Source organism: Amphiura filiformis, chromosome 5 (assembly GCF_039555335.1).
Source record: "Amphiura filiformis chromosome 5, Afil_fr2py, whole genome shotgun sequence".
NCBI lineage: Eukaryota > Metazoa > Echinodermata > Ophiuroidea > Amphilepidida > Amphiuridae > Amphiura > Amphiura filiformis.
Window position 1 is genome coordinate 65,713,546 of NC_092632.1, and position 21,163 is coordinate 65,734,708.

Genomic DNA, 21,163 nt, shown 5'->3' on the forward strand with positions numbered 1-21,163 from the left:
AATTATCATGTAATTGACCAATCAGCGCCAGCGGCAACATGGAATATATTGGAGTTACTGGAATAATGAGTCATGGGGCCTATCAGACAAGGGCTGTTTTGAACCATCATTTAGTACATGTCTCCTTGGGACTTTTTTTGGTGGTGTGAGATCTTCCCTCCAGGATCTACCCATTCTTTGAAACAACAAAATCCTGCGATGTACAACATTTTTTACAAAATATATATTTACAGAGCTGTTTTGTACAATATACCGCATAATATGTATGCTTGCATATTTACATTATGTACAATGTTATTTACAGATGAAAGGGAAAATAATACAAATCGCTCAGGGCTGGGATTTATCTTTTTTGGGGCCAGGCCAAAATTTGGAGGCCCTCAAACTCACTGTGAGGAAGGCATGTGCACTCAAGTGGCCAGGTTTTGGTTTACAAATAGGGGGCCTACTATAAGATCGACAGTGGTGACAGATGCATCAAATTTAGAGGGAGACAAGTATATTTAAAATGTCAATTTCATACTATTTTAGCCCAAAATGAAAGTGAATTTTGCCCACAGTTTTTGGTCCAAAACATGTTTTTTTTTTTTTCGGGCTAAAAAGGAACATGCATATGGTAATTTTGATGGGCTCAAAAATTTGGAGGCCCTGGCCTATCTGGCCCAATAGTAAATCCAGCCCTGGTCATGTTCAAGGGGAGCAGGGGAGGAACAGTACCTCTTTATGCCTATGGGAGAAAGATCCACATATTACCACAAATCACCTGTCCCCTCTGCCATAACAATGGAGAGAGAATTATACATAGTAAAAATGCATTATCAACTGTAATATTTATATAATATTATATAGACAATCCACATATCACTACAGATATGGTTAGAGAGAGTCGTACATGGTGGAAATACATCATCACTGTAATATTTTACAGTAATACATCAAACAAATACTATGATCGGGTAGTATACACTTTAAATCACAATTTGATTTCAACTTATTCGTTATCAAATACAGTGCCAAAATACAGGACCTTTCTTGGAATGTTAGATTCCGTCTATTACAGGGGGTGGCTTTGTAGGCTTCTGGTTTTCTGAATAAGCATTTCAAATCTGCATACTGTGGGCACATTTCAGCCAGTCAGCCCCTGGGACATGCACATGGCAATTTTGATGGCCCCAAAAATTTGGCCCGATGGTAAATCCGGCCCTGATCATGTTCAGGGGAGGGCAAAACCCCAAGGTAGCTAATTTCTTGTCACACCTATATATTTACAGCTTATTACATAGGCAGCGGGGTAGATCAAGGGTAAATTATTACTTTCTACTACATGGGGTTGACAAATGCGAAAGGATACAAGCCCCTCAAGCATTTCTGAACATTTGAAATATGCTGGGAACTTTGAATGAAAGTTTTATTCATCATTTTTACTGTATTTGCTTTGCATGCTGGCAAGTCCCACATTGAGCATGCTATCACCCTCATCTCTAGCAACAAGTAGACTTCCTCTAAGGTGATGAAAAAAATCTGTTTTACAGGTGAACAGACTTTCCAAGTAGGGTCGGTCGGTCTTGAATTTTTATTTTATTTTTTTTCTGGAGGCTAAAATGACCCTAAAATATCACCACAAACCTGAAAAATTTGACAAAAATTTGATTTGTTTGCAAACATATTTTGAAAAATGTTCTGAATGTCCGTCAAAATCAATCAATTTTGGCCCCCAAAAATGGCTGATTTTATGGGTTGGTCAGTCCCGTAAAACATGTTTTTTTTGTCGCCTAATGCAGCTTGTTTTGAGCATCCAAGTATTACTTGTTTATATGTGTGCGCAAAGGGGGAGGGGCAGGGGGGACACAGGCCCCCCACTTATGTTGGTCATTTGGGGGACGGTGCAAAAACGTCAACATTTGCCCCCTCAAAATAGGATTCCTTGGCCTTTTAAAAAACGCTAAAACCCCCACCCGTGAGGGGCTTCGCGACACACCCCTGGCAGTGCGGGCGTACCTTACACTCCTAATCAGACTCCATTCAGGGGAACTGAACAACGTGGCCCCGCCACTTTCAATGTGCTTTCAACATTCAATATTTATCTGCAAGTTCTATAAAATGTTTTTATAAATAGTTTAATCCTTAACTAATACATATATTTCAAGGCATTATGGATAGAAAAATATAAAACTTTGTATCTTTAAATTGATGTGATTTTTCAGTTTAAATCTGGTGTCTGCGAAGGACTATTTTCCCCGTTCTCCTCAGCAATATTATTTTGTAATAACTTCATCATATCTCGTAAACTTTGTGCTGCTTGTTTCAGGATTTCCTGAGCACTCCGTGAGGTTGCTTCCTGGTCTGCAAAGAAGCCATTTTCATCAGGAAGTTCAAAAGAATAAGTCCAACCACTGTAACCTCCTGCATTTTTGGTTTGTACCCTGAATTGATAACTGGTAGTTGGATCGAGATCTTTGATGATATAAGATGTTTCATTGCAATTCACTTCTGCTGAGGACCTGCGAATAATAATAAAGCAAATGTTGTAGATTCAGTTGACTTTTGATGAAAAGTAGAAGAGAAAACATATTGTTTTGATTTTTGCAAAATGCTAAATAACATAATTACTATAACCATAAGTATCTCAAACTAGGAAGTGCCCTAGGCGATTCGCTGAGGGAAAGTCATGACTTTTGGGGCTTGCCTTTTGTTATTTTCTCAAGAACACTTCTTTACAGCTGAATGAGCATGAAAAGAGTCTTCCGCACTATATGGTGTGGACAAAATATCACATTTGTATACTTAGGAAATGTAATGTAGCAATCAAGGTGAAAGGCAATTTTTCATCAACCATTAAAATGTTGGTAACACTGCCCTCTGTTTACACTTGGATTCTATTTGCCAATAAAATCGACTTTCTTTAGCTTATCATCTAATTTAACAGCAATGATCCCTCACAAATATATCACCCTGCTCCCTGTACTATGGTAGCCAAAATTACTTACCATTCTGCGCCCTTATCATTAGGTGCCCACTGTACATTATAAGCTAGTACATAACCATGCGGATCACTAGGCATTTCCCATGACATTTTAACTGAATTCGATATCTGCCATTGAGCTGCTACATTTTTGGGTGCACCAGGTTCTGAAAATCAATAAGAAAATACAAAATGTAAGTGTTAATTCCAAATTTCACCAACTTGATGTTTATTTTTTCCTTAATTTGCTTTTTAATGCTATTCCAAAGCAATTCTCAAAAATATTATGCAGTAATTTTTGTAAGAAGAATAAGTTTTGTAAGAAGAATATGTGTGCTAACTAGGCCCTACTCTGCTATTGATATGGCTGAAAACTTTCATTCAATTTTATATAAAGATAAAGATACACATGTGGAGAATTACCTTGACTTGTCTTTCACTTTGAATCTATTCCTACAAATTTCAAATAGATTCATGCTTTGACAAGGAACCCTGATGGTGCATTTAACTCTCTCCACGCAGGTGTCGACTGGAGACAACAAGTTTCAAAATATTTTTTAAAAATTCAAAAATTTCAGAATTGTAAATTTTCATGACCATATTTGGAATCAGCATGAAAAATCCATTAAAATGAGTACAAACAAGCTTAGTATTGGTTCAGTGGTTCTTCAGATAGCTCTTGATATTTTGAGAGAATATCTGAAAATTTGTACTTTTTATGTTGATTCCTATGGCTAGCATGCAGAGCATTAATGCTGTGTATGATGTACAAAAAATCATTTAAATTCTGTCACAAAATCTGGACCATTCTGACACTGTTGATTTACTCTGACAGTAATGTTCATAATAATGGGCTATTCCAGAAAGTAAGTGCACACACCCTATAGACCACTAGACGTCATTGTTTATCAACAGAGGGACTGGTCTATCGATATGCTTGAATGAATCGCTACACTGTTCAATGGCTTTCTTGTACTATATGAAATGTGGTGGGCGATTTAAGATGCACGTGCCCTGAGCAGACTACGATGCGTACGCACACTGCAGGGCAAAGAACAATGGCAATTGCCGTATTTTTGCGCACATACTGCGGGGCACTGATGTCACATGCCAAGTGGTCTATAGAGGATAAATGTCTGGATTTTCAAGTTTGCTTTGTGAAAACAACTGGAATTCCAGTGGCCAATGTTACTGGAAAAAGGTGGGAAATGCAATTAATTAATGAAAAATCACACAAAATTGTCCAAATGAGTTGAGGATTTCTGATTTTGAACTATTTTCTGTTGGCTTTTTTTTTGCCTTTGGACACTTTAAAAAGTCTGAATTTTCAACAATCATGACTGAACAAAGAGTCCAGAAATCCAAACCTATATATAGGGGGACCATCCCAGCAAACACAAAAACGTTTTAAATAAGTTATATTTTGGCTTTTGGTTTAGGTAAAAACGTTTTAATAACATTAAAATGTCGGGTTATATAAAGGTCATGATAACGTTTTTTTGTATGAAAACACACTATTTTTAAATGTTTTCAAAAAATGTTATTGTAAACTATTTTTGCAAACAATTTTGCCAAATATTGTGTCAATACTTACATAACATTATGTTAAAATATTTGAACCCAGCAAACCCAGAAATGTTCATAAAATGCTTTGTTTTAAACCTTTTAATAACATTTATATGTCGGGTTATATAAAGGTCATGAAAACGTTTTTAAAACGTTATTGAAAATATTTTGGGCAAACATTTTTCGCAAAATATTTTTACAACCCCAAAATAACATTCTGTTTAGAATGTTTGGTATCAAGTTTTCAAGAATGTTTTTGGAATGTTATTAAAACGTTTTTATACCCTTTATATACTAGTAACCCGACATTTAAACGTTTTCTGTCAAACATTTTTGTTTGCTGAGCAGTAGACTATCAAAAAATGTTTTTTAAGGTTATGAAAACGTTTTATACTCTTAATATACCCTTTATATAACCCGACATTTAAACATTTTCTGACAACCTTTTATAACCTTTTGCGAATGATGTCGAAAACGTTTTGTGTTTGCTGGGATGTGCATCTAATTTTTGAAATAGACAATTATTCTCATAACATTAAAACTAACTTACCACTGGTGCCATCAGGTAAATAAACAGTAGCATTAGGACCACAACCTGCCACATTGCATGCTGAGATCTGGATGTAATAGTCTTGATATTTTTCCAAACCTAAAAAAATAAATTGAATAAAAGTAATACAATGACATAAAGAACATTAATTCACTAATACAGAGATGAATTGTTCTGACTTATCACCATAGCTGGAAAATATTGCTGTAAAGCATTTTCTACCCTGATTTGGCAGTGACGTCAGTGCACATTTCATTGAGCGCAGTTACAAATCGCTGGTGTTCACTCAAAACGCTGGCATACACATGTACACGCTTAAAGATGCAGCATAGATGCGCATGGGAAACCGCTGGCTCAACGCTTTGACGTCACTGCCACATCAGGCTGGAAAATGCTTTAGCAACTATTTTAAACACAAAAAGAAAATATTAATTTTAAGTGAAATTATATTTTTATTGTTCAAAAATCCTGTGTGTTTAAATCTATGAATCAAGCCTCAAAAGCATTGAGTAAAATTTCACAAACAATGAAACTAGGAAAAAAATTAAAAAGTTGTAATTCCATTTCATCCTCAAATTAGATTACAACAGAGAATAACATAGCAAGTCAAATTCGACTTTACTCTCTACACGCGGGTGTCGACTGCAGACGACATGTATCAAACAAAATTTACAAATTTCAGAAATTTAAATTATCATGACCATATTTGGAATCAGCATAAAAAATGCATTAAAATGAGTACAAACAAGCCTACTATTGGTTCAGTAGTTCTTAAGATAGCTCTTGATATTTTGAGAAAATATTTCAAAACTGCAACTTTTTCCGTTGAAGCGCATGGCTAGCACGGAGCAGGGGCTATTTTAACGTAACTCACTGTCACGTTCGTGCAATGAGATAAAAGTGTTGATGAAGTAGAGTGCGCTTCAAAAATATAAAAAATTGACATTTTTACCTGAATGTGACCGTAAGAAAGGCTCTACCATTGTCTACTATTAAAGCATATCCACACGGATTGTTAATTGTCACTGTACAAATATTTTATCTCGACACGTACGTGACAGTGAGGCACGTTAAAATAGCCCCTGGCACGGAGAGCATTAATGTTGCTCCCGAGCTAGTGACTTGAACCCATGCAAACTAGCTATAGCACTGAATTTGAATGTATTTGATAGGGAACAAGTTGAAATCAAATTGCGGATATTTCTATATTGTATCATAGTACTTATTTGGTGTATCAGTGGCGTGCGCAAAGGGGGGGGGGGGGGGGATCAGTCCTTCCGCTTGTTTACCCCCTTAATCGGACTCCATCAAAATTTGAACAACCTGCCCCCCCCCCCACTTTCAATGTGCTGTGCACGCCACTGTGGTGTATTGTCTACCTTACCTAATATAAATATTACAGTTGATGATGCATTTTCACTATGTACAATTCTCTCTCCATCCTCATGTTGCAGCATAACATTGACCATATATTCAGTAATTACCCCTCTTCTTTGGTGCCTATGTAATCTCTGTATAGTGGATATGCAATAGAAGAAAAAAACAATTGAGTATGGAATATGGATGTGTCTCAAATCAACAATATATCATATCACATATCGTAATCAAACAGAATTAAATTATTCATTTGGTATACCGTAAAAACTCGATAGTTAGCATATGTGCTTACTATCGAGCATGTTTGAACACATGAAATTGTCCCAAAATCAGGCGCTTTACCAACTGAGCTAATGGGGTTGAGACACACATTTGCAGGTTTACTTGTTTGTATATAACTATGTGTAGTTGTGTACTGATCATGCTGATGATTTGCTCAAAACCCTTTACACTTTTGTGGATGGGGCTCTTCATGTTTGAATGGTTTAAAAGCATTTGATAGTAAGCACATATGCTAACTATCGAGTTTTTAAGGTATCTTGCAGAATAAGGGTACCCACATTTATTGTGTTGTTTTTACCATCTACAAATGAGTTTCAATGATCCCCATTCCCCTTTTTTGGGTTAAGTTTAAAAACTTGCATGGTTTAAACACATTGCAAATATTCAAATATATTATGTTAATTGCGACTTAAGCTAATCCAAAATTTGAGGTCCTGCATGTGGCGGCCACAATCATGGCAAAATATTCAACTCTGATATATGTAATATATACGCCAGTTTATTCCACAGAAAATATAAAACATGCACCATAGGTTGAGCCAAACAGTTAAATAAATAAATGGCATTATGGCCAGAGACACTGGTTCGAATCCTTTGTTAGAAGGAATCGATAAAAGCATGCAATACCTCCATTATGTCTTGACACAAACAATGGGCTATTCCATTTAAAATCCACACTACCCCTGTGGAATATTTTGGAAACATCTTCAACAGTGGGAGTATGAATTTAAAATGGAATGAACACATTAGCAGCTCCATTTCAACTTCATACGCCCTCTGAGAAAGATTCAACCAATCTTCCAGGAGGGCGAGTTTCAAATATAGCTGCTAATGTGTTCATTCCATTTGAAATTCATACTCCCCCTGTGGAAGATATTTCCAAAATCTTCCACAAGGAGAATGTGGATTTTAAATGGAATAAGCCAATAGTAATTACCCAGTGCCTACCTTCCACTGAAGAAAAACATCTCTTTTAAATAGTGGCTCTTCATGTGAGCTGTATTGCCTCCAATCAAGAGCTGTTACTGCTGCCGTGGGAACTGAAATAAATAAAAGAAAAACATTGGATTTGAGTCATTTGGCAAATATTCTTTTACAGGTGCATATTCTTAAGTTCATTTGATCCCATACATTTATCAAGCAAAATGTGCAGTAATACTTATGCCCATAACTTGACAGAAACATTCCATTTCATAATGCCATATACAAAAATATGATAATGATATTGTCCACTGGTATGTGTATAGTTTAACGCCAGTCGCCAACGTGTGCGATTATACCATAGAAATTCTCACCCACCCTGATAAACTTGTGTGATTATACCACAGAAATTCATAATCACCCAGCCTGATAATTATCCTCTTCATACCCACACACCTATTATTCCAGAACGTCATTCCCATTGCATGACATCATAAACACGAAAATGTTACATGGGCTAGCCTGACCATGAACTTCATTTCCAGGTCAAAAGGAGTCCGCACATCCCTACTCTGTCTGTACTATTAGGATAGGGTGGATCATTGTCTACTTTAGTGTTAGTCAAACTATACATCATAATGTATGTATAAACGTCATAAGCCTAGACAAAATATCTGACAGAGTGTGGGACGAAGTGGGATATATCCCCTTACAATAATATTTACGCTATGCTTGAAAGGGCATTTCGTGATCCATAGCCTCATCCCCCCACTTTTCTCAAAAAAAGTTGAGATTTTTATACCACTGGAAACCTCTGGCTACATAATGTTTATGTACAAAATATTTCCTGCAGATTAATTCGTTTAGCAAAGATATCGTGAAATTTGAATTTCGTTCTGGTATACCAGAATGAAATTACAACGCATTGTCTATGGAGCAGTGTAATACACATACTCATGCATAACTCGCAAACGCAAAATCGGAATCAACTGAAATTTTGGGAATAAGCTTTTTTTTGTAGATATGTAATGAAAAATATCATAAAAAGAGGATGCTAGGATCACGAAATACTCCTTTACGTAATGATTGTCACATATTGCATGACTAAACAAATTTACAAAGTGTAGTGGATTTCAATTGTCATATATTTCACTTAACCTACCCCAACTTTTGTTTAATTCAATCAATCCAAGGAATCTTATGATAATGACATTGGGTTTGTTCAATGCATGCCTAATTTCTCACTGAGGTGTGGCGTTCATTTTTGGCCTGGTATGTAATTCTGCAACCGCCACAGCTACCGTTATATAGAAATAGTTCATATATTGTAGTAGGATCAAATTAATTGGACTGGAAATATGTAATTGGACTTAAGTTTTAAACAACTAAAGTAAACAATGTGCTATTCCATTTCAAATCCACACTACCCCTGTAGAAAATTTTGGAAATATATGTCACAGGGGGATGAACTTCAAATGGAATGAGCACATTAGGCAGTTCCATTTTGATATCATACACCCTCTGAGAAAGATTCAACCTGAATCTTCCACTGATGGAGGATGTGTTTCAAATGGAGCTGCTAATGTGTTCATTCCATTTGAAATTCATACTCCCCCTGTGGCAGATATTTCCAAAATCTTCCACAGGTGGAGTGTGGGTTCTAAATGGAATAGCCCAATGTGCCTTATCGCTATGGCAACCACCACACATTAACAGGTGTTTAGACAAATGACATGATTACAATATTATCCATTGGTATGTGTAGCAACACCAACCTGTGATAACCCACAAAGCTAAAACCGCATCCTACTATTAAAGAAAAATTAAAGCTAAATTCTGCTGTCTTTGTGCTTGTGAAAGGAAAGGATTCCATCAATTGTTTATCAATACACTTGTAAAAACTATCAAAATAACCTGAAGTAGAGAAATCACTTCTTTTTTTAAAGGGACTAAAAGGTTAATGAAGAAGCAAATGAACTCCAAGTAACCAGTGTAAAAAATCATGCAATCATCATCAAGTATTCAGATCAACTATCAACTTTATTTCAAAATTCACAACATACACAACAACAAAACAAAGCGGAGACGAGAAGAAGGCAAATTAAATCTTTAGACAATGCAAGGAACAAACTAGGTATCATACATCGACTGCTCAGTGCCAGAAGTGGATAAGTGCACAAGCCCCGGGGGGGCACTCAACTCAAATTTTGGTAGGGGCGTGCGGCGCAGAGCGCCGAACTTTGGGAACTAAGAACTGATTTTCGGGCAAAATAGGGGCTTGAAGAACTGAAATTAGGGCCAAATTATAGGCTGTTGAGCTAAAGATTTCTAAATTATTTCCAAATTTGAGCTTAAAGAGCTACAATTGTCAGAGTTTGAGGCTCAAAGAACTGGAGCAGATTCAAATGTGGGGCTTAAGGAACTGCCGGAGAGCCTGAAAAAGGGACCCTTGAGCGCCGCACATACCCGCACCACTTTAACAGTGCCCCGGGCACAAGTTGCCCTGTGAACATTTGGCAATTTACACACAGTATATTGTACTCATCTAAACATGGTAGCTACACATGGCAGCTATTGTACATACCTGCTTCTGGCACTGAGCAGTCAACATCTCTGACACAACATACAAAACACCACAAAAGGCATGCCCCAAGAATATTCTGATTAATGCAAGTGATTTACAGATTTTGACATTACATTTGATTGTGAATTCCACTCAAAGACAATTCTAGGTTTTTGGATTCCAATAGTCTTGAGCATTTCTTGTGTGGTAATGATGTAGCTCTACATATTTTCAAATGTTTCTGGTGTTTCATTGTTGCAGTATTTCAACCAGAATATATTTAATCTGAGTTTACAACTTTACAAAACATTCAACTTGAATATGTAAGGTGAGAATAGAGGTGACAAAGACAGTGATGATTTGAAATAGTCCTCATGATCAAATTTTATAACTTGAATATTGCCTAGATATACATTGGTAGTGTTTCCCCATAGCAAAATATCATTATTTATGTTAGGCATTTAAGTGTACAATACAAAGTATGCTTATGTTATCATTTATCAAGTCCAAAGTGCTTAAACATATTTGTTTAACATATCAAACTTTCCATGTGAAGTTTTCTTAAAATAAGAACTCCCAGAAATTAAGTTTTGTTGGCTTCTCCTAAGTTTAATCTGACAATATTTTGTATATTTACATCAGATCAGGCCCATACGCAGGATTTTTTTTGGTGGTGCTGATTTTGAAAAAGTGGACTTTTTTTCCAAGGGTGGGGGGGCAATTTTGTGAAAAGTGGACTTTCTTCCCCAAATTTGGACCTTTTTTCTCGCTACGCTCGCAAATTCTAAAATTTTGGGACTTTTTTACACTTTTACAAATTTGGGAAGGTGCAGTCGCACCCCCGCACCCCCCCCCCCCCCTCGTCGGGCCTGCATCAGATTGGCCATTATGTATATTGTGGTTAACATTGATTTCACTGTTTATTTCAATCTCTGATCCTTTTAAATCTATATCAAAATAATTTTTAAAACATTAACAAATAATTCCGCTAAATCCATAATATTAAAGTTTATACAATAATATGTCATGATCTATAGTATCAAAAGCTTTCTATATATCTAAAATATTCCAACAGCATTTTACTTTTTTCTACTCTAAAACTTACTTCATCAAATCAATCATTGCAATGTATGTTGAATAATTTGGGTAACAACATCCAAATTGTTCCTTAATATATTTAAAACTATTGTATTGGTGGTATGTTTAAGTTCTATTAAAAATCTATTAAATCTATTAAAAATAGTCTGTCAAGAATTTGTGAGAAACATGGCAATGGGTAATTTATGAAGTAATATTCTATGTAAGCATGATAACTAGGGTTTACAAATTGTTATCTTTTCCCAGACTGGCTAGTGCACAAAAATGTTGGAAACAAAATGTACCCTCGGCTGAATTCAACCGACAACCTGCAAATCTCTGAACAGACACAGAGATGTACTTTAACACCCGCCCAAACACCAGGGGAGGGTAACTTTGCTGTTGGGTAGGTAAATTTTCAAAAGTACCCACCCGTTTGAAGGGTAAGAAATTAAGAAATTAAGGATGATAAACTGGTAGTGTTACAAGCCTGAGCTGAGCCGCCCGAGTTAGCTCTGGGATGTGTCAGAGTAAGTTATATTTTTGTGTAAATTGTGCTTCTTTAATAGCACTCTGGCAAAAGTCGGGCTGGCAACATTTCTGTCGGGCTGGTAAGTTTTATGAGCTACCTGCCCACTGGCTAGTGGCCAAAAAAGTTAGAGCACACCCCTGAACAACAGACAAAACTAAGATGCATGTACCAGGTTAACTTTGAAGCAGTAGATTAAATATTCAAGTCTTTGGTTTCATTTTTATCTGCCGCATTCCAAGGTGATTGCGTTTAGAATGGTACTTTACAATACCGTTGAGTTGTATTTATTCAATACAGTATCAATAATGATTATTGCGGTGCTTTTCATTATATTTACCTGAAGAATCTGTCATTCCTGTTTGTATTAGTGTCCAGTCACTCCAATGCTTGTCACCCATTACACCCATTGATTTACAACTCATACGAACATGATAGTTGGTGTACGGCTCAAGATTTTGTATGTTGAAGGCTGGTCGCAGACGTCTCATGCCACTCATTTCTCGGCGGGAAATCTGCATGGAATACATATGAACTATTTATTAGTTTGAAATGTTTGAGAGCAGGAGGGAGGAAGAGACAGACAGAAATGTTAGAGAAATTAACCCATAATAACACACTAGTAATAATACCTTATGCCATGTGTCTGGTTCAAATTCCGATGCATATTGAAGTTTGTATTCCAGAAACATGGAGAAGTGACTGGTCCATTTTAAAGGCAATTCCCAAATCACCCTGAGGGAGTGTGACCCCCTGCTTTCCACACTGACATTGCTTGGTGGGTTGGGTACAGCTGAAATTTAAATAGTGAGGAAATAATTGAATGTTACAACTCTCATTTGCGCATAGTGTTTTTGTAAGCTTTTGTATATCTTCTTGAAGCATTGATCGTGGTGACCTATAGCTGAATTTACACTCCATTTGCAATAGCAATGACAATATATTGCTTTTCATAAATGACAAGCAATTGCTTTCCAAAATGATAAACCACTTTTTCTTTTTGAAAGCAACCATGACAAAACAGTTTTCAACTAACTACATAGCACAAAAATTGAAACATCGCCCTCAACATTCAACTTCAAGAGATAGTTTATAGTAATCTAGCATTTGCCACTATGAGAAAACCACAACAAAATCACTCCGGGAGAATCACGGATGCAGCAAAACACTGCAGTATTGATCAGTGACTGTAGTAGTTTTTTAAGATTTCCAAGATTATATAAAATGTCCCTTTCTGCTCACCTGACTATACAAAAGAGCTCAAAAGCAACATTGTTTGACTTGATTGTTGGGAGTGGCTTTGTGTTCCTAACTTGTATGCTATTTGTGGCATGTCCAGGGAGGCTTTGGGGAATTCAGCCCCTCCCCCCAGGTTTTCTGAAAAATCATGCAAAACCAGTCTACTTTGGGCACATGTTAGCCACTCAACCCCCTAGTTCACTCCGAGTCCACCCAGGGTAGCCGGTTTTTGGATACGTCTATGCAATTCATATTTATTTACATTTAAATCACAACTTTCCAGGGTTCCCACTTTTGTGATTCTATTTTTAAATTGTTTATGTATTTATATTATTTGCTAGAAAGCAATAAAAGTTGTGACAAGAATACCTGTCTATGGATATCTATAGACACGTGGGCATATTGTTAATTTTTTTCTCAAATCTCAAATCTACTTTCATTTTTCACTGTGACTTTTGGTACGACAAAAATACAATAACAGATCTGAATAGTTAGTATTGTATTGTATCACGTACACCTTGGAAAACCTGCTCACCAAAGAGTATTGACACCGGTTTGTATGTTTACAAGTCCTGATCACCTCATGTTTGGGTAAGAATTTACGTTTCAGTAATTCCATGAAGTCTTTGCAAATGACTGAGACTACCTGTGCATGTTGAACTAATCCAGGATGCGTAGTAGCGATGTGTGCATTGATGAGCACGTAGTCATGGTTTTGTTTGCAACAATTCTTGAGAACTACCAAAATAGTGTATTAAATATTATTTCACTTACTTTCAAGATCAGGGTTAAAGGTTATTTCTTCTACCGCTGTGCCTAGCGGGTTGGTTGCAGTGACGCGGACTTTTTGTGTGTAGCCACGGTGATTGTCTTGTGATACGAAGCAAGTATTGGAGCCTTTGGTCTGCGTATCTGGACAATTTTGCCATGAGTTACCACCAAATCTGTTTCATTTGAATATAAAATGTCATGATGAGTAGAGTACGATGAAAATGTATAAAGTCCCTAGAATGATATGTGTTTATTTGGCAGCATACATTGCATAATAAATGAAATGCATTTAGCTTAAATCATCCAGATTTCATAATATTATTATTATGGTAAGAGCTTTTAAGCTCTTAATAATATTAAAATATGGCAATTTTTTGCACAAAGTTACAAAGCCCTAACATAAAAACAAATACACAAAATAAACTTACAACAACTGCAAAAATGAACTTACAACAATGGTAAAACATAAAGTATGAACAGTTAATTAACATACATGTATAAATGAATCTTGACATGCTTTTTAAATTGTGCAGTGGAATTAGAGTTGGTCAAAGAATTTGGTAGAAAGCTCTAAACTGCTGGAGTGGCAACAAAAAAGCAGCTATATCTACCGCTGATTTCCTACTTATTTTATCTTTTCGCCAGCGTTAGCTGGCTATGATCTAATTCGGAGATCGTCTTTGTTTGCTAAAGAGATTACGGGTACTAGCATTGGTTTGAATTACTTTATGGAACTTTTTATGGTGAAAATATATAATAGACCTGTTATTGGATTTGTAAGAAAAAGAAAGTATGTTTTGCCGTTTCAACGAATGAAAACGAGTGAGAATTTCAAAAGTTATGGTTTGAAGGAAATATGACATTAAAAGTTCATGCCAGGCCTATAATAGTTTCCACAGCATATCAACGAAAGAAAATTATAGAATCCTTGTTATCAGGCGTTCTTAGATTTACATTCGCAGACCTCCTGGAGATCAGCACAGCACATGATGAGATGTGAGTGTATTGATAACATGATTAAAACCTTTATGGACGTAAAAGTCAAAGTAAAAATATCCTATAATCTGTATCGTTTTATGGATAAAAATGACTCAAAATGTCATTTATGATATAATTTATATCTTAAACATCAGTTTTGTCTTTTCAACGGGAAAAATTCGATGCAATTTCAGGGCCTATTTTTGATATGGGTATAATTTATATACATGTAGGCCTATTATAATTGAACAATATCAGTCTTTATACATTTTATAATGTGCTATATTAAGTATAAATTGTGAATTAATATAAAATTAATGTGCATGTATAAGGCAAGTAGGATGGCAGTTTTTAGCCAATTAACTAAAAATGCATTTCTTTATATTAATAATGAGCTAAGGGTAGCCTAAAAGGCAGAAAAGACAAAAAGACAGAACAATTTGGAGTAATTAATTCAGTATCGAAGTTACGTAATGTTACTATGTCAACGAGATCACGCACTTGAGTAGTGAACCACGATCGAAACAATCACCACGCAAAGTATATGGCACTCGAAGAGAATTACGTAACCACTTCGATGGTGAAATTAATTGACACGAAGTTATAGGAGTTGTTTGGTTTGCTGTTTCTGTGTGCATGTTCTCATCATTGATGGTTTGGTGGACTGTCATGAAACATGATGGATCATAAAAAAGAGTGATCCTAAAATGCCACCACCCAAACTAATTACAAGGCATCTTCTGCATTGAAGCTGGCTTTCCCTTTAAAGGGAATTTTTATTATTTTATTGTTACAAAGCTCACTTACTGTTGCCTGTACTCTAGTGTATAAGAAGTTCTCAAGTTTGATGGACTGCCTTCACGCCACTCACACCAGTAATCAAGTATATTGTTACTATGGCATTTCAAAGATGGAGAAGCTGGTGGTGCTAAAAAATAAAAATTAAAAAATTGTTATTTAGACAATGGGCTATTCCAGAAAATAGATGCACACCCCCTATAGAGGAGTTCGGATATCCGGACTTTTTGTCCAGTCGTGACTGTTGGAAATCCAGACTTTTAAAGTGCCCAAAGGCAAAAAAATCCGGCAGAAAAATAGTTCAAAATCAGAAATCCTCAATTTGAGAGCTAATTTTCAACATTTTCGTGATTTTTCCTTCATTTGATTGGATTTCCAAGCTTTTTCCAGTAATATTGGCAACTGGAATTCCAGTCGTTTTCAGAAAGCAGATTTGGAAATCCGGACATTTCTTTGATTGAAAATTTACTCCTCTATAGGGGGTGTGCACCTATTTTCTGGAATAGCCCAATGTCATGATGTAACACTATACCATTTTTCACCCTGATGTGGCAGTGACCCCAGAAGCAGTGACGTCAATGCGATGAGGCGTGCATCTATGCAGTGTCTTTAAGCGAATGCGTATGTATGCCGGCATTTTGAGCAAAATCTAGCAATATGAAGCTGCGTCCCAATGAAATGCTCATTGACGCACTGCCACATCAGGGCGGAAAATGGTGTAGTAATGTGAAAGTTCTCAGTCAATGCAATGGGCTATTCCAGTTGAAATCCACACTACCCCTGTGGAAGATTTTGGAAATATCTTCCACAGGGGGAGTATGTTTTTCAAATGTAATTGGTCAGAGTTGTTCACTTTAAAACCCATACTCCCTCTGTATTATGGCTTTACTTATATCTTCTACAACTGGAGTAAGTATTTCAAATGGCAGTTACCCAATTGTGTATTTTATTCAAAATTGACACTCCCTCTGTGGCAGACTCTACCTAAATCTTCCACAGGGGTAATGTGGATTTTAAATGGAATAGCCCAATGTCATCAAAAGGGCAATGTACATACAACACCACACCTTTCAATACATCAAACTGCCACTGCATGACCACGTTTGTACAATGATGGCATTTCACACATCAAAAAACTGCATGAAAACATTACAGCATCAAGACACCTTTGTACAAGGACTGCATTTCACACATCAAAGACTGCTTGAAAACATTGCAGCATCAAGACACCAACCCCAACAATGTATAATACTGAGTTTTATGTTAGATCAGGGTCAAACAGAATAAAATGTTGGGATAGGAACCGGGGATAGGAAGGTGACTCCATCAATGATATTGTTTGATATCAGGTTATATGGATGATTCTGGAGGCATCAATTATATTGTTTGATATCATGTTATATGGATGATCCTGGATGGAGGCAGGGTGGGGTAGGAGGGTCACTCCATCAATGCTATTATTTGTGCTCATTTATCAAGCATCATCCGCCCAAATGATCTGAGTTTGACATGTTTTAGAATGCATGACTTTCAAGAACAAGTTGTTGATGCAATAATTTCACTTCATACTGAATGTTGCACAGAATATGTCATAATGATGAATAGCACTGTCCGCAAACCACAGCCCTTTGTATTATATGACTACAGCGGGCGCCATTAATGGGATTTTTTATGGTGCAATTTTACCATGGTTGCTACTCGCGCTTGACGAATCATGTAAGGCGCTTCATGGGTTTATATAAGGATGGTTTATAGTAAGCAGTTATTCAACACTATGGAAAAATCATAATGATATACTTAGTCCAACTTACATCCAACATATAACATAGTGCCTTCATACGCTAAAAGATTGCCGCCATCACTGGCCAAAGCACACATATAAGCTCCTGATTCCTCAAAGCTTATATCCCTTATTATCAGCTGACACGTGGTGTCATTCACAAGATGATATTGGTCGCTAGGGATCGGCCGCTTAGATGATTTGTAATACCAGACGATATCGGAACTTGTGTGCCCATTGGTGCTGTTCTCATCCAGGTTACAACTAATGGTAAAATTGGTTCCGGCTAGTACGATGGGATCAAGTGGCTCAACATGAGCTGTAAAATGATAGAACAAAATAGAAATAGGACTAATTAATAACACACATAGAGATCAAATATACAATTCCCTCATTTTTATATGGAAAGTTCCAAAATAGGTGGAAACAATTTTGGTCTGTTCAGGGGTATAACCAAAGGGGGAGGGGTGCATGTCGAGGGTTGTGGGGTACAATTTTGCCTTTCCCTACAGACACTTAATCAAGTGGCTGGCCCGGTAATGGAGGGTAGCGGAAAGGACCCTGACATGTCCATACACATATTCGATTACAGGTTCATGACTATGGTTCAAATGACAAATTTGAGGGGAGTGGAATATGATGAAAAACTAATTATGTGAGCCCAGGGGGAAGGTGTTCAATTTTGTTTTGGGCAGGGGTATGCTACTGAGAATTTGAAAGGGGACCCATCAATTTACCAACTTTTCAAGAAATTTAGAACCATCGATATACCAAAATTCCGAATTTTCAGCCAAATTTAACACAAATTGTCATAATTTTTACAGAATTTCCTCCCAATTTTGGGGAAATTAAAATAATGTTGGCTACAGCGAGACAAAATTGGGCTATTTTCCACAAAAAAATTGAGAAAATTTTGAAAATAGGACCTGTGCATATACCAAATTTGGCCTTGAAATAAGGGGTCATTGATATACCAAAAGGCTAAAAATGCTACCCATGTTTGCTGCACATCCTCATATGGTCATTTGTACTGAGTACCCCGGGCATGTGAGTGCAATGACAAGATGGTCAAGTCAAACTTTTCAAATTTTAAAATGTTAGCAAATGCACAAAATATGCATAAATGGTAAAACTTTCAATTCTCCCCACTGAAAAGTTAATTGAAAGTAAATGTACCTATTAAAAAAGCCAACTTCACCTGACTTGTTTGTTTTGTTGATAAATAAGCTTCAAAAGCAAGAAAATTCACTTTCCCAGGTGATTAAAATGTTTACACCTGGGATTCTTGGAATATGGAATATAGTCTAAAAAAGACTAAAGCTTAATAAAAAAATGAATAATTACTTCTATGCTGACAAAAGACACTTAACAAAGTGCACAATGAACAGAAACTTGTCATTAATCATTTCTACCTGTGGAAATCTATGCACTGCACCTATCATGTAAGAAGAAAAAGAAACGTTTTATAATCATGATAATAGTTGTACTTTAAATTGTATTGAGTTTTTTGACCACTATTATGTTTATCTTGTTTTTTGTTTGTTTATGATTCTTGTTGTTATTTAACCCATTGTTAACTTTGGTTGTTGTTTTTTTATCTTTTCTTCCCACCGTTGTATACTTTTATGTTTCACAGGTTAAACAACCCTTTTGCATTGTTGCCAAGTGTCTGTTTCAGTTTCAAGAACAAAAAGCGTCAAGCCTGATTAACTTAACAGTCAAAACAACTTTATCTACCTGTGAGGATGATATCCACTCCCAGGGGAAGCTTATTTATTATCTAAACTACAATCATGCATTATGCTCATTTATATAAGTTGATTTTTTTAACATTTTCTTTACATTTACTATAAAATAAAGTTGTTTTGCAAGAAACCTTGTATACACTTGTTTGTGTACAAGCTGAAATACTGCATCGCTGCCGATTCGGGGTGTGAAAAAATTTGACCAAAGGGATCCTCGAACAAGGCAAATGGGCCAACTCTTGACTTTTGCGTTTCTTGGCCCAGGGGAATTGCCCTCTCCCCATTTTGCTGATACTGCTACCATTTCAGTAGCTCTTGTAGTTCTTGAGTTATTATCTTAAAAGGTCAAAGTAAAAGCTTTATAATTTGGACCCACATCTTAAGAACCATAACACCATAGCCGTTAAAAAGGATGTGTCCTTAAGTGATGGTTATTCCAGTTGAAATCCATACACCCCCTGTGGAAGACATGACCTTATATCTAATAATCTCCCACACAGGGGGTGTAGATTTCAAAAGGAGTCACCCACACAGGTCACCCCATTTGAAATTCACACTTGTGTTTGCTAAAATGTCAACAGAGACCCAGGACAGAGACTAACTGTGTAGGCCTATACTATAGTAACTAATGTTTTAAACATATCAAAGACATGGATTTGCCCTGATTGCTCAGTCGGTTAGTGTGCTGTGTTGGACATGGTAGGTCTTGAAAGTCAAGACTCATATTCTTCTTCTTTTTCCATAATATTAGTTTATATTTTCCAGCTTCATGTTTTTGAATTCAATTACAATTTGATTTTTAAAAATCAGATCATCCTACATCAGAAAATATTTTTATTTTATTTTTTTATTTCATACTCTCTGTTTTTTTTTAACCACTAATTATAAATGTGACAGTTTCTGGCAACTTTGGCATATTTTTTTATAAATCCTTGTTTGCATATATTTTGTAACTTGATATAGTACAGGTTGTAGGTAAATTTACACAGTGGGATAAGTAGTTTAACTTTAAATTGTTTAAACTTTTCATTCCATATCAACAATCATTATGGAAAGTAATGGGTTGGTGAATATTTAACTATTCTGTTTGCGCATGAAGAAATCGTGATCGTTTTGTGTATTCTCCTGTATCTCACTTACATGTGTTGATTTGTAATAACGCATTTGGCACGTACACCTGATGAAACATCGCCTTGACATTCTCAATGAGCATGGTTGAATATCAGATATTCGACAGTCAGGCCCGTAATTTTATTTTCTTGGAGGGGTGTAGATTTTTTTAAAGTGAACTTTTTTCCGAGGGGGGGGCAATTTGTGAAAAGTGGACTTCCTACTCAAAACTTGTGCCTTTTTTGGCAAAAAAAAAAGCATATAAAGCCCTATTTTTTTGCTCACTACACTCTCAAATTGGGATTTTTTTTCTTGGGTATGAGCCTGTCGACAGCATTTACTATTTATATACAGTATATATAATAAGATACCATGATCAGTTTGCATGTTTGCAAATGCTGAAATCTGGACAGTTTGCTCATTGATAATACAATGAATTTGCTTTAGGGAATTTCCCCATCTTCTCCTTGCATTGATACATGATATCTGACAAATTTTAACCATCTCCATTCGGGTGTTAACTGCAGACGAGAAAGTTTCAAATTTCTTTAAAAATTCAGAATTGTACATTTTCATGACTATATTTGGAATCAGCATGAAAAAATGCATTAAAATGAGTACAAACAAGCCTAGTATTGATTCAGTGGTTCTTGTGATAGCTCTTGATATTTTGAGAAAATATCTCAAAACTTTTTATGTTGAAACCTAAATGGCTAGCACAAAGAGCATTAATATGCTACTTTTTGAGCAGACAGTATCAAAAGGAGATATCTGTCATTTATCAGAAACACAATAAAAAGAATGAGAACACAAACTGCCACATAATAATGCCAATGTAGGATTGGAATTCTTTATAGGGTTATAATATATTTCTTTTTCCAAACCAGCAGTTACTTTTGAACTTCTACACACTTT

The 21,163-nt window shown here is 36.1% G+C and overlaps 1 protein-coding gene across 3 annotated transcripts in view; it reads right to left on the reverse strand.

Annotated features, from left to right (window-relative positions):
- Positions 1-342: 342 nt before the first annotated feature.
- Positions 343-21,163, reverse strand: part of LOC140153570 (cytokine receptor-like factor 1) — a 47,693-nt gene continuing 26,872 nt past the window's right edge. For all 3 annotated transcript variants that reach the window (XM_072176349.1, XM_072176350.1, XM_072176351.1), the window contains 10 exons: positions 17,425-17,712; positions 15,623-15,743; positions 13,841-14,010; positions 12,460-12,620; positions 12,168-12,342; positions 7,686-7,777; positions 6,463-6,589; positions 5,079-5,177; positions 2,988-3,129; positions 343-2,501 (listed from right to left, as the gene is read on the reverse strand). In XM_072176349.1, the coding sequence (XP_072032450.1) occupies positions 2,201-2,501; positions 2,988-3,129; positions 5,079-5,177; positions 6,463-6,589; positions 7,686-7,777; positions 12,168-12,342; positions 12,460-12,620; positions 13,841-14,010; positions 15,623-15,743; positions 17,425-17,712 (1,676 nt within the window). In that variant the 3' untranslated portion in view covers positions 343-2,200. The remainder of the gene's footprint in view (positions 2,502-2,987; positions 3,130-5,078; positions 5,178-6,462; positions 6,590-7,685; positions 7,778-12,167; positions 12,343-12,459; positions 12,621-13,840; positions 14,011-15,622; positions 15,744-17,424; positions 17,713-21,163) is intronic.